Here is a 14,574-nt window from a genome sequence, read left to right as displayed (position 1 = left end):
ATCTAAAAAAAAAAGTTTAAAAAATTTTGGAAAAAAAAAAAAGTCTGGAAAAATGTTCATAAAAAAAAAGTTTGAAAAATGCTGGGAAGAAAAGAGTCTAAAAAATGTTGGAAAAAAAAATTCCGAAAAATATCCATAAAAAAAAAAATTCCGAAAAATAAAGTTTGAAAAATGCTGGAAAAAAAGATTCTGAGAAATATCTAAAAAAAAAAGTTTTAAAAATTTTGGAAAAAAAAAAAATTCTGAAAAAATGTCTATAAAAAAGAAATTCTGAAAAATAAAGTTTGAAAAATGCTGGAAAAAAGACTCTGAGAAATATCTAAAAAAAAGTTTTAAAAATTTTGGAAAAAAAAAAAATTCTGAAAAAATGTCCATAAAAAAAAAATTCTGAAAAATAAAGTTTGAAAAATGCTGGAAAAAAGACTCTGAGAAATATCTAAAAAAAAAGTTTAAAAAATTTTGGAAAAAAAAAAAAAGTCTGGAAAAATGTTCATAAAAAAAAAGTTTGAAAAATGCTGGGAAAAAAAGAGTCTAAAAAATGTTGGAAAAAAAAAATTCCGAAAAATATCCATAAAAAAAAATTCCGAAAAATAAAGTTTGAAAAATGCTGGAAAAAAAGATTCTGAGAAATATCTAAAAAAAAAAAAGTTTAAAAAATTTTGGAAAAAAAAAAAAGTCTGAAAAAATGTCCCTGAAAAAAAGGTCTGAAAAATGTCTGAAAACAAAATTTTGAAAAATAAAGTTTGAAAAATGCTGGAAAAAAGACTCTGAGAAATATCTAAAAAAAAAGTTTAAAAAATTTTGGAAAAAAAAAAAGTCTGGAAAAATGTTCATAAAAAAAAAGTTTGAAAAATGCTGGGAAGAAAAGAGTCTAAAAAATGTTGGAAAAAAAAATTCCGAAAAATATCCATAAAAAAAAAAATTCCGAAAAATAAAGTTTGAAAAATGCTGGAAAAAAAGATTCTGAGAAATATCTAAAAAAAAAAGTTTAAAAAATTTTGGAAAAAAAAAATGTCTGAAAAAATGTCCCTGAAAAAAAGGTCTGAAAAATGTCTGAAAACAAAATTTTGAAAAATAAAGTTTGAAAAATGCTGGAAAAAAAGTCTCTGAGAAATGTCTGAAAAAAAAGTTTAAAATTTTTTGGAGAAAACAAAGTCTGAAAAAATGATGGAAAAAAAAGTCTGAAAAATGTGTTGGGAAAAAAAATTCTGAAAAAATGTCAGTGAAAAAAAAGTCTAAATAATGTCTGAAAAAGGTAAAAAAAAAAAGTTTAAAAAATGTTGGAAAAAAAAATTCTGAAAAAATGTCCATAAAAAAAAATTCTGAAAAATAAAGTTTGAAAAATGCTGGAAAAAAGACTGAGAAATATCTAAAAAAAAAGTTTAAAAAATTTTGGAAAAAAAAAAATGTCTGAAAAAATGTCCGTGAAAAAATAGTTTGAAAAATGCTGGAAAAAAAGACTCTGAAAAAAGTCTGAAAAAAAAGTTTGAAAAATGTCTGAAAACAAAATTCTGAAAAATAAAGTTTGAAAAATGCTGGAAAAAAAGTCTCTGAGAAATGTCTGAAAAAAAAGTTTAAAAAATTTTGGAGAAAACAAAGTCTGAAAAATGTGTTGGAAAAAAAAAGTCTGAAAAAATGTCAGTGAAAAAAAAGTCTAAACAATGTCTGAAAAAGGTAAAAAAAAAATAAAGTTTGAAAAATGATGGAAAAAAAGACTGAGAAATATCTAAAAAAAAAGTTTAAAACATTTTGGAAAAAAAAAATGTCTGAAAAAATGTCCGTGAAAAAATAGTTTGAAAAATGCTGGAAAAAAAGACTGAAAAAAGTCTGAAAAAAAAGTTTGAAAAATGTCTGAAAAATGTCTGAAAAATAAGTCTGAAAAAATGCCCATAAAAAAAAGTTTGAAAAATGCTGGAAAAAAAGAGTCTAAAAAATGTTGGAAAATTTTTTTTCTGAAAAATATCCATAAAAAAAAAATTCCGAAAAATAAAGTTTGAAAAATACTGGAAAAAAGACTCTGAGAAATATCTAAAAAAAAAAGTTTAAAAAAATTTTGAAAAAAAAAATGTCTGAAAAAATGTCCGTGAAAAAAAAGTTTGAAAAATGATGGGAAAAAAAAGTCTGAAAAATGTTGGGAAAAAAAAGTCTGAAAAAATGTCCATCAAAAAACAAAGTCTGAAAAAAGTCGGAATAATGTCTAAAAAAAAGTTGGAAAAAAGTTGGAAAATAAAGTCGAAACAATGTCTGAAAAAGGTAAAAAAAAAAAAAAATGTCTGAAAATGTCCCAAAAAAAATTCTGAAAAATGTCTGAAAAAAATTCTGAAAAATATTGACCAACGTGATATTGCACATGTCCGTAACAGTAGATTTACATTATCATTACATTGAGATGTCAGACTTCAGGAGGTTTGGCAGTTGGGAAAAAGCTGTTTTTAAGTCTGTTTGTGCGTGTGTGGTTTCATATCCTGTCACCTTTATTCATGAGATAACAGGGTCTGATCTTGGCAAAATTTAATATAGTCCTGCATAAAAGTAGACGCATTTTATGACAGAAAACATATGTTATCAATTTTTTGATAACTGATTCTCCCAAATGAATGAATGTATGAATAAGTGAATAAACAGAAAGACAAACAAACATCTACAGGTCTCACAGGGAGCCCAACAGCAGTTATCATAGTTTCTATAAAGGGAGATTGCTTTCAGGGGGAATCACAGATTAATGAAACTACACCCGTTGTCATAGCAACAGGGACAGCGGTGTCCAGTGTTATCCTTTCATCAGGGCCATTCTCCTCTTCCTCTTCTCATCCCTGAGCTGCTGTCGTCCTCTGTGTGTTCCCAGTCTGAGGTCAGCCAGCGGTGAATGCTGCTGGCCCTGGATGCTATGTCTAATTTACATTCAAAAGTGCTTTTATATTTACTTTCTTTGCATAAAATACCCGATGAGGTTAATCCCACGTTGCTGTAACTCTATATGGGTACAATAGCTGCACGGTGCCACAGGGAGGAATGCTTGAGACAACCCGCGCTGATAACATCATGACTCCTTTTGTTGGGTGAATGCACTGCATCATGTTTCCAGAGTCATCCCTTCTGATCCTTACCTGGTGAAATATTCCTGGCAGTGTGTGAGCGCATGTGTGGGAGAGAGAAAGAACAGAACGAGAGTCTATAACATAAAGGAAATTAAGTTTGCACTGAGAGGCTCTGCCAATACGTTTTATTCCCCTCAGGGTGCTATTATCAGTAGGCCTGAGGGGAATTTCTTTTCAAATGTATTCATTTATTCTAACCTACTTTACTTTAATCTATTTATTTAGAAGGTTTCTTTGGTGTTATACTCCTGGCAGCATTGTATTTCAAGTAACTGAGTTTGTTCAATAAAAAATAAATAAAAAATGCAACAAAAAAATGGCAAGTTTCAGTTGGACATTGTGTTGCCCCTATTGGTACAGTTCCATAGCATTTGAAGTTTAAAGGTGCAACGTGTAAGATCTTGCCAGAATGTTAGTTTAAAGGTCCCATATGGTAAAAAGTGAGATTTTAATGTCTTTTATATTATAAAGCAGGTTTAAGTGATATAAATAAATACTGTGAAAGTATCAAAACCCTGAATCCACAGAGAAATACACACAGCCCATATTCAGAAACTGTGCGTTTGAAACAAGCCGTCAGGATCTCTGTACATTTGTGATGTCACAAATCTACAATATTTAGACAATTTCATAGTTTTATTTTAGTTTAGTTGTTTTTTACAGTAACAGAATTGGAGAGTTTTAGGCATTAGTAGGATGTGTTTTTGTATACACTGACTGTTTACCTCACTGAGGAGGTAAACAGAGTCTTATGTCTCTATTTGTTTACAAAAAATAACATGTAGCCCTAAAGACATGTAACCCGGCCCTGTCCAGTTCAGATAAAGACAGGATCAGATGTGTTGGGTAAATGAAACTGTGTCTATGTGCTCTTTGATTGTAATGAATAAAATAGACTGTTGTGTCTCCTCTCTCTTAAATTATTGTTGTTGTTGTTGTTGTTGTTATTATTATTATTATTATTATTTTATTTTATTTTATTTTTTAATTTAATTTAATTTAATTTAATTTAATTCAATTTTATTTTATTTTATTTTGTTTTGTTTTATCTTATTTTATTTTATTTTACATAAAATACAAAGTGACTAGGAGACAGGTGTGATGGACAGACATACAGACAATAACATAAAGCAGTTGCGATGATGTATGTGATGATATGATAAGAGTAGAGATTAGATCGGGTTAAGTAGGGTACGTTTGGGCATGTGTGTGTGTGTGCATGTTTGGATGTCTGTATCCAAACTCTTAAATCTTCTCTTAAATTATAATTGTAGAGATAAAGTGCTGATGGCACCTTCCTGGACGGATGCCTCCAGCTGTGAGTCTTATCTTTTTGCTCTTTCATTACCAGCTTTACAATCCCCCGCTCTGGAGCTGAACACGTTAACACTGATATCTGATTTCACATTCCACATCTTGGCAAACTTAACACATGGCTGTAGGTTTTTTTTTTTAAAATAAAAAGTTTAATCTATTTTTCATTTCATTGCTCACTTATTTAGGCTGCCTATCACTTATAATCTGGATTTCTTGTCAAATAATTGGGGTTAAGGTGACACCAACCGGAGAAAAAAAAAAAGTTAACACTTAAAGCAGCAGTAGGCACAATTTGTTTGGCATCATTGGACAAAAAATCCATAATAACCTTTCATCATATTGTAATACAACTGTTCTGAGAGAAAACTGGACTTCTGCACCTCCTCATGGCTCTGTTTTCAGGCTTTAAAAAATCTAGCCCGTGACGGGAGACTTTGGCCAAACACAGGTCATTTCATTGAGAGAGAGCGTTCCTATTGGCTGTTCATTTAACGGAGGCAGCTGTCAATCTCTCGCAAACTCCGATCAAACGGTCAAACTAGGCAGCGCTGATCAAATATGAATCAATATTCTGTTACTGTAATGCCTATTAAAAATGTTTTCAGAAACATCTTGTAGTGTACTGTTTAGCTGTAAAATGAGAAAGTCGGCTCCGGCTGGTGGGCGGTGCTTGGTATTTCCTCAACTGATCTCAACATGGCTGCCAGGTCACAAACTTTCTCATTTTACAGCTAAACAGTACACTACAAGATGTTTCTGAAAACATTTGAGGCGAGAAATAGGCGTTACGGTAACAGAATATTGATTCATATTTGATCAGCGCTGCCTAGACTGACCGTTTGATCGGAGTTTGCGAGTGATTGACAGCTGCTCAGAGACGGCACGGTTCCAGCTCGGCTCTGATTGGTTGTTTTCCTCCAAGCTGTGAAATCTTGCAGATACCATTAAGAGCACGGAGGACACAGAGGCTCATGATTTCTTTCAGATTACCTGTCTCATGCACTACTGTCAGGATATAGTGACGGTTTTATAATTATAACTTTATTAAATCATGTTTGCACCACTTCTGCCTACTGCTGCTTTAATATCCGAGCAACATCAAAGGACTTACTGGAAGTGCATTTTCCAGCTTGTATCCAAATCTTTCACCATGCTGACAGAGGTGGAGGCTGCAGTCAGAGAGACTCAGAGGGGGAAAGTCCCTCCCTGTGTTGGACCTCTGTATGGACCTCTGTATTGGCTGCAGCAGCATCCAGCCAGGCGAGCTGTCAGCCAATCAACGGAGGCGCAGCTGCAGGCATCGGAGCCTGCTTCTCAAACCGGTTAACGGAGCAGGACAGACAGACAGACAGACAACGAACCGGAGGGGCTGCAGACAGAACCGACTTCTAATCTGCAAAAAAAAAAAAAAAAGCATGGAAATGGAGAAGAAAACCACAGATTTCTCAGGAAAATGGAAAATGAAGTCTTCGGAAAATTTCGAGGATCTTTTGAGAGCTCTGGGTGAGTAATGCATTTAATGCACAAATAGATTATTTTTATTTAATTTGTTTAGAAAAATAATGCATAATAAAATTGTTTAGCTGTCCTAAAAAGTTTTCAAACACCAGACAGTTTTGCATTATTTTTTTCCATTTTCTATTAAAATGCTTTACATGCAAAATTCAAACTTTGATGCCAGTTTAGAGTCAAGCAGCATGTTCTTAGCTGGTTTATCATCAACCATTCACCTCTATTGTTGAAATGCAAAAGGGAAAGGGAAGCATCTTCTGCACAAAGACCTGTCAATCACTTGTCAGTGGCATTATCTACTGGAAATCCACTTGGCTTAGAGGTCAACTGGAGAACCAAAGTGGTTTGAAGTGGCTCTCTGTGGTTAAGTTGGTTTGCTCCTGCCCTGCTAACCTATGTTCATGGGAATATTGGTCTTGTTGAGCTTTATGAGACAGTATGTTATAAGAAGAAGCAGGAGAGAGAGAGAAAGGTCAGACGAGGGCCAGCCAGTGGCATCCATTAAAAATCTGAAGACAAATAGCCTGTGGAGGAATGTTAGATTAGACTCATCTGAAGCGGGGTCCTCCTCATGCGGTTGTAATTAGAGCCAGTGTAAACGGAACTAAGCCTTGACATGGGCCCCAGCAGCCAGCCGGATCTGAGACTGACTTTCCTTCACTGCATGCCTTGGGCCTCCTGGACCCAATCTAGGGCTGCATATGTCTGTGCGCGTGTGTGTGTGTGTGTGTGTGTGTGTGTGTGTGTGTGTGTGTGTGTTGCTTCCTTTAGTACCACTCCATGAGCAAATATGGTCTGAAGTGAATCAGATTCGTGGGGTAGTCTTGATCTTTCTAAAGACAGTCCAGTTCTTATGAATTATGGCAGAAACTAAAGGGCCACAGGTGGTTAACATTTGTTTTACATTTATAAAACATCACATCTCTACTGACCCGGCACCTATATATGAATAATAGAATGGGCCTACCAGGCCATGGGCCCAAGGGGTTAGGAGGCACCAGGGCCAGAGCCGCTGTTTGAAGTGACCGTTATCATTTCTTGTTGGAAAGTCAATCAAAAGACTAAAGAGAGACATAAAAGACACAAGACAATCACAAAGAGATGCAAAACTACAACAGACACACTTTACGAGTACAAAGAGATGCAAAACTACAACAAATCAACACAAAACTAGCACAGAGACACAAAACTACAACAAAGAGATGCAGGACAACCACATAGGGATGCAAAACTACAACAAAGAGACACATAACGAGTATGAGGACACAAAATGACCACAAAAGATGCAAAACTACCACAAAGCGATGCAAAACACAAAACAATCACAAAGAGGCGCAAAACTACAACAAAGAGACACATAACAACCACAAAAGATGCAAAACTAGCACAAAGTGATGCCAAGCACAAAACGACCACAAACAACCACACAAACACGCAGAAAAACACAGATACACAAAACAACCACAAAGAGATGCAAAACAACCACAAAAACACACAGAAAAACACAAAGAGACGCAAAACTATTACAGAGAAACATAACCACAAAAAGATGCAAAACTCAAAATTGACAACAAAGAGATGAAACAACTTCAAAGACACGTAAAAGACTACAAAGAGATGCAAAACAACTACAAATGTGCGTCTCTTTCTCTAATGCTCGAACTATGGGCGTTAACAAGCACCAGACCAGCTTCAGTGGAGGTTTGAGTTGAGTGGTAATAATGATAATGGCTCAATTTAAAATTTCGGGATGAACTATGTCTCTAACAATGTCACAGTAATTAGTGGTTAAATAGACCATACCAGTGGTTTTGCATGCTGTAACCCATTAAGTACAAATCCTGTAGGCAACCATTTTCTGGAGCATGCCATACATTCTTAGATTCATTTCCTCGGTTTTAGTACATTCAGTAAAAAAAAAGACAACATGCAGAGACTTGAGACTAAGAAATTAATCGCAATGAACATTTCACAGCCTTATTATTCTTTTCATCAAAGTGATGTCATTATGGTATGGCAATGCAGCACCACAGACTGTTTTGAAAACATTTAGATTGCCAAAAAGCATTAATAACCTTTGTAGTGGGAAATCAAACTAAGAAGACAAATAATAAGCAAAGATGGATGACATCGTTTCAAAGAGTGTAAAGCAAGGAAACATTCCCAGCTTGCAGCTGCATTATCACACAGCGATAATGTGACATTGTCAAAAAAGGTGCTGAAAGATTGACTTTGATGGATTACCTAAAGATTGATTTCGCTCCTTATATACACTCGTCAAAAACCAACACAGGTGATGCTGTCACCTCAGCTGCCAGTTTAATATCAGCCCTGTTTGTGTGTGAACAGGTGTGAATGTGTTCCTGAGGAAGATCGCAGTGAGAGCGGCCTCCAGCCCAGCGGTGGAAATCACCCAGCAGGACGAGAGCCTGTCCATCAAGACGTCCACCAGCGTCCGCACCACCCATGTCTCCTTCACCGTGGGTCAGTCCTTCAACGAGAGCACGGTGGACGGACGTCCCTGCACGGTACACATCCCATATAACATTCCTGTATAATGTCGATGCATGCATACCAGATTTAGGCCAAGGGCACAGCACTACTAGCCAGAGTTATACGCACAGAAGACACATATGGAAATGATTTCAGTCCAGCTCCAGAGGCAGTCCTGGTGATAACACATGGATCTGCTCTTCATCTCTTCATGCTGAGTGAGTGGTGAAGGACATCGTTACTGACAGGCCGTAAAAAATCATTTTAACATGCAGCGATTGGCACACTGAGCTCCAGTTATGATGAAACCCAAACTTTTCCATAACTTTATAGAGTCCGAAGCACTTAAAGCTGCAGTTGGTAACTTTGAGCAAATATGATAAAAAGCTATTTGTATAAAACTGTCACTATATCCTGAAAGACAGTAGTGCACGAGACAGATAATCTCTGAATAAAAATTAATGTTTCTCTGCCTCCTTTTAGTGCTCTTAATGGCATTTGCTACAGCAGCTGTCAATCACTGCTCATGAAACTCGCAAACTCAATCAAATATGAATCAAGATTCTGTTACTGTAATGCCTATTTACACTAAAACTAATACACTAAAATATGTTTCTGAAAACATTTGAAGTGAGAAATAGGCATTACAGTAACAGAATCTTGATTCATATTCGATTAGCGTTGCCTTGTTTGATGGTTTGATCGGAGTTCAGAAGTTTCACGAGCAGTGATTGACAGCTGTTGTAGAGACTGCTCGGCTCTGATTGGTTGTTTTCCTTTGGGCGTGGTGATTCTTGCAAATGCCATTAGGAGCACTAGGAGGACACAGAGGAACATGGTTTTTTCTGTCTCATGCCCTACTGTCAGGATATAGTGACAGTTTCATAAAAATAGCTTTTTATCGTATTTGGTCAAAGTTTCCAACTGCAGCTTCAAATAATTCATATTCTTCTTCTTATGAATCCCTGCAGAGTCTTCCTAAGTGGGAAACAGACAGCAAGATCAGCTGTGAACAGACTTTACAGAAAGGCGATGGGCCCAAAACGGCGTGGACCAGAGAGCTGACCAACGATGGAGAACTGATACTGGTAATTATTTAGTGTACAGCACCATTATACAACTTTATACATATTAAAAAAACACTGAAAATAAAATTACTGTGTAATCTGAAAGCCACTCTTCATAAAGGGGTTGGTTGAGAATTTTTTTACTAATGCTTTATATAGATCATTTATAAGCCATAAATAAGAACCCCTTTTAGGTTGCCAGGTGGTAAAATAGGTAAAATAAGTAAAATAAGTCTACCATGAGGCTGAGCTGGGAGCTGCTTAAAGCAACCAACCTGGGGTCTGGGCCCCCCTTAGGGGGGCGCCAAAGAACACAGGGGCGACGCCAGGATTTGTCTTCTCTGAGGTGGTCAAAATAGATTTGCTCACGTATAACTAAAATCATAATAGCACACTTACTGGATAATTTATATAAAAGTCTGTGTGTTTAAAAAGCTATATTTTTTTGCTGCTTCGTAGGCCACATTCTGTTTGAACCCGGTATTTTGCACAGTTGCAGATAAACATCAGGCGACACTAACATGATTAGTATTATACTATTAGTAGAATTAGATTCCAGTGGTGGTTTATTTGTGACTCGTGTTATCCAAACATTTACAATAACTCCAGAGCGTTGAAAGTCCAAAAGTCAAAATTTATAGAAAAAAGATAGATGTAATAATTTCAAGAATTCACAACATTTTTAACTAACAAAATATTCTGCTTCACCCCGCGACCCCTAACGGGATAAGCGGTTGCAGATGGATGGATGGATGGAAAATATTCTGCTTCAATCCGTATTTGTTGGCGTTTAGCCTTTCAAAAACAACATTTTCATTGCGCTAAAAACCTATTTGCTCTCTCGCACACAAAGGGAGGCATGCACCTGTATTAACGGGGCAGTCTAGCAGCAATTTAACAACACCATAAATTAGATTTATTTAACTACAATAATAAAAAGAATCTCTCAGATACAAGTAGGGAGGGCTTCAAGGAAAATAGGTTTGAAACCACAGGCTTAAAGGATACAACCAGGGAGTTTTCCTGCTTTTTTTTCATTAATTACAACCTTTATAACGTGTGTCTTATTAGAAAGTGGTGGTAAAAGTTAAAACTCTGTCCTTTTTTGCTGTTTTCTTTCAGACAATGACTGCAGGGGACGTCGTCTGCACCAGAGTTTATGAGAGGGAATGAGGAAACACTTTTCAAGACGGTCACACAATACTCCTGTTTTGTGCCTCGTGCATGGTTTACATTTATTCGCCTTGTTTTCTTCTTCTTCTTCTTCTTCTTCTTCTTCGTCCTCCTCCCAGCCAGTCAGATGTTGGTCAGAGCTCAAACGGCTTCAGTTTACATGGATGGATGTTGGCTCAGTAGTTACTTTTATATAACGCCAAAGCTGAACTCGCTCTTTGTGTATCAAAATGTCACACATTCCTTTTCCTAAAAGCGGTGTCTAAATCCCTTTTTTCAACATGTTAATAAACTGTTTTATATGAATTCACTGTTTGATGATTACTTTTCAAACACTCATTCTTTATGCTGCCTCCTCCCTGCACCTCCCATTCCCTTGTCGTCCGTCTGCATATCACTTTACATCACTTGTCTGCCATTCATATTCTCCTGATTATTCCACACCCTTTCCATTTTGTCCATTTGCAATCGATTACCTCGTCCTCTGTGTGCTCTTGTGTCATCGCAGCTCACAACAATATGTACTCAATTAGTTTAAAAACTCCCAAAGACAATTCATATTTCATAAAGTCCGCTTTGAGGGACATTTTGGCAAAGACGAGAGGGAAACAGGGAGTGGAAAGGAAAATGAGAGGGTGGTCATGAGAAAGTTATTTCATAGCATGAGGAGAGGTTATACTTTGTATAATGTTCCCCTCTCCAGCTGTACCTACTTACAGAATGAGCTCAATAAAAAAATCCCCCACCCCCCTTTTTGCTTTGGCCGTGCACCCAGGTACAAAGTGTTAATTGGCTTCCTCTTGCACCGTGCAAGATTTCCAGCTGCATCCCCTTAAAAACCCAACATAGTGGATGCAAACAAACTATGCCTGAAATGTGAAGAGAGAGCACCGTTAGCTGAAAAACGATAGATTCAACAGTATTCAGAGTCCTTTAAAATCTTTCCTTTACTCAACTGTGTGGTTCAGTCTGAGGCGGACTTCACTATGCTCTGAAAAATGGACCTTCGGGGTCTCTCAGGCACTTCCTGAGGAGAGCGCTGCTACGGTTCACAGGCTGTGATGGTTTTTCCAGGTTTTCAAACAGTGTGAAGACAAGCGCCCCTCTGAAGTGCTTCCCAGTTTATACACAGTGCTGAGCGAGCAGCGGGAGGACTGGGCCTCCGCCGGGATGAATGATCTCAATGACCTCTGTGGGTAAACGTGTGTCTGGAGAAACTACTCAGATCCTTTAATCAAGTAAAAGTACAAATACAATAATGTAAAAATACTCCATTACTTATTTGTATAATCAGCAAAATGTACCTAAAAGCACTTGTTTTGAGAGATGTATATCATTATTAGATTGTTGCATGATGCATCATTGTGGCAGGTTGAGGTGTAGCTAATTTTAACTACTTTAAATACATTTAGGTAATTTAGTCCAATTTAGGGGTCGCTGCCACAGGGTGCTAAACCGCACTCTGTCTGATCAGGACCTTATGCTTTTATGCTTTTTCCCTTTCCTTTAGTGTGTTATATGTTTTTTTGTGCAAAGTTACAAAGCCCAAAGTCCACGCCAAAGGGAGTTTGGCCTTGCTGGAAGTCCTGCCTTTTCTTCCGTAACGTGGTGTTGTCACCAAGTAACACATTTGCATAATACTTGCATTGCAACTAGTTTGACACGCCCCCAGACAAAGCAAGTTAGAGCAGAACCAGAGCAAATTCCAAAGAGTTTGGTTCGGTTAACCAATCATAACTGTGGGCCAGTTGACCAACCATGTTCTCGTAGAAACCCAAAATACAAGTATGCACCTGAAAATGAGCATGATAGGTCCTCATTAATTTCTTCCACACAAAATTGCTTGAATAGTTTGTTTTTTTCTCTAATCTTTGCTTAATCATTAACAATGTGTTGTATTTTATACACTAATCATATGTTTTTATTTGTAAAATCTTAATCTGTAAAGTAACTTGTAGTGACAGCTATTATATAAATGTGTTGCAGTAAAAAGTGACGGAAAAATGGAAATACATAAGTAAAGTACAAGAAACCTCAAAACAGCATTTGAGTAATGTTGAATTACTTTCCACCACTGATCTGCATACAGTTTGTGTCTGCGAGAAAGAAAGTATGCATGGCTTACGCAACTCATCATGTACAGTACGGGCTTATATGTCTCCCAGGCAGAAAGTATGTTTTCAATGGCCTCAGTGAAAACCATGTTATTGTGTAAGCACTCATCTAAACCGCAGCACATTAACTGCACTCTGGAGGGGATGGAAAGTTCCCTGCTATTTGCTCAATGAGAAAATTGGCATCGCACACACACACACACACACACACACACACACACACATCCAAATACATGAGATGCCTGATTCTGTCCAAATGACCCCTTTGACTGATGGTTGTTATAGCCTCATAGGAGCAGCCTACAGTAAAGCAGCCAGTCCCTCCTTGTTAGCCGGGTCACTTTCCACACACGACTGTTATGCCAGTTCATTCCTCAGGCAGTGATGTCATGGAGCCTTGCCTTGCTCGATTGGCTGAGGAATGCTGTGGTTTTAGGACAGGGAGGCGCCCGCGAGTCCAGCGTTTGAATCGGGGCCATCTGGACCAATCATGACAAAGCAATTAGAGGAAATGATGAGTCACAGGAGTCAGCTGACAAACACAGATGCTGCCGGACCAGGACATAACGGCAAACAGAGCGAAGCCTGCGGGCAAGTTCAGGCAAACAAACACAAACACAGATACGTACATACTCTTGCAGTTGCAACAGTTAAAGAAGCTTTCATCACTAATTTGGCTGTAAAAATGGCTGCTCATTCTCTGCTATCCATGTCACATCCATTTCCACCCCGTCATCTTCATGTGAGCTCTGTTTCTTCATGGTTCGCCATAAAGAAATCAGTTAATCTCAATCGTTGCATTGATCTAGGAAGTACACTTTTAGAGGCAGAATAATAAAGAAGACCTATTGTGCTTATTTTCAGATGCATACTTGTATTGTGTGTTTCTACTAGAACATGTTTACATGCTTTAATGTTCAGAAAACGCTTAACTTTTCTCATACAGGCTGTGCTGCAGCACCTCTTTTCACCCTCTGTCTGAAACGCTCTGTTTGAGCTCCCGCCCCCCAAGAAAAGCCCAGTCTGCTCTGATTGGTCAGCCCAACCAAACTTTTCGGACTCCGCTCCAGCTCTGCTCTAACTAGCTTTGTTTGAGCCAGACTAGCTGCTAAGTAGGTGTTATGCAAAATAGTTACTTGATGACATCACCACGTTATGGAAGAAAAGGCGGGACTTCAAGCAAGGCGTTTCAGGCAGTTCAGGAGCAGTGTTTCTGTCTCCCTTTGGCATGGACTTTGTAACTTTGCAGACCTTTTACATGCACACAAATCTATATAACACACTAAAAGAAAGGGAAAAAGCACAACAGCATAATAGGTCCTCTTTAAACAGAGTCTGAACTTTAAAACAGAAGTTGTACCTACAATTACCAGTCTTGTATTATGGACATTAACTATGTACCTTCATTACTTTCATCAATCAGTCAATTAATCTGTCAAATGCCCATCACATAAGACACAAGATGTTTTTTAGATTGTTTCAGAGGCCTGAAAAAGCAAAACTTTTAGAAATATGAAGATAACTTTATGTGGCATAAACATGAAGAAAGCCACAGAGCAAAAATTTTAATTCTAGAGAGCCAAAAGTTTCCAGAGATGCTATACCAAATATGTCAGACTGAATTTTGGAGAAACGTGTTTAAAATGATTTAGAACATTTCCATTTGATGAAATAGTGCAGCCGTAAAAAAAAATATGGAGCCATGGATTCGAATATTTCACTTAGTGTAAACATCATACAGCTTTGTAATGTGATACTGTCAGACAGTATGAAGCCAGATGATTTTTCCAACCTTAAAGC

General features: G+C 37.1%; 1 protein-coding gene across 1 annotated transcript; it reads left to right on the top strand.

The window, feature by feature from the left end:
• The first annotated feature begins 5,587 nt into the window (after positions 1–5,587).
• Positions 5,588–10,966, top strand: crabp2b (cellular retinoic acid binding protein 2, b). Its single transcript, XM_037793956.1, has 4 exons — positions 5,588–5,918; positions 8,277–8,455; positions 9,392–9,508; positions 10,610–10,966. The coding sequence occupies exons 1-4, from the start codon at positions 5,639–5,641 to the stop codon at positions 10,658–10,660; spliced, it is 627 nt and encodes a 208-aa protein (XP_037649884.1). The 5' UTR covers positions 5,588–5,638; the 3' UTR covers positions 10,661–10,966.
• Positions 10,967–14,574: the final 3,608 nt, after the last annotated feature.

Source organism: Sebastes umbrosus, chromosome 15, assembly GCF_015220745.1.
Source record: "Sebastes umbrosus isolate fSebUmb1 chromosome 15, fSebUmb1.pri, whole genome shotgun sequence".
Taxonomy (NCBI): domain Eukaryota; kingdom Metazoa; phylum Chordata; class Actinopteri; order Perciformes; family Sebastidae; genus Sebastes; species Sebastes umbrosus.
The sequence above is the reverse complement of the archived record's forward strand: the minus strand, read 5'-3'. Positions and strand labels throughout refer to the sequence as shown.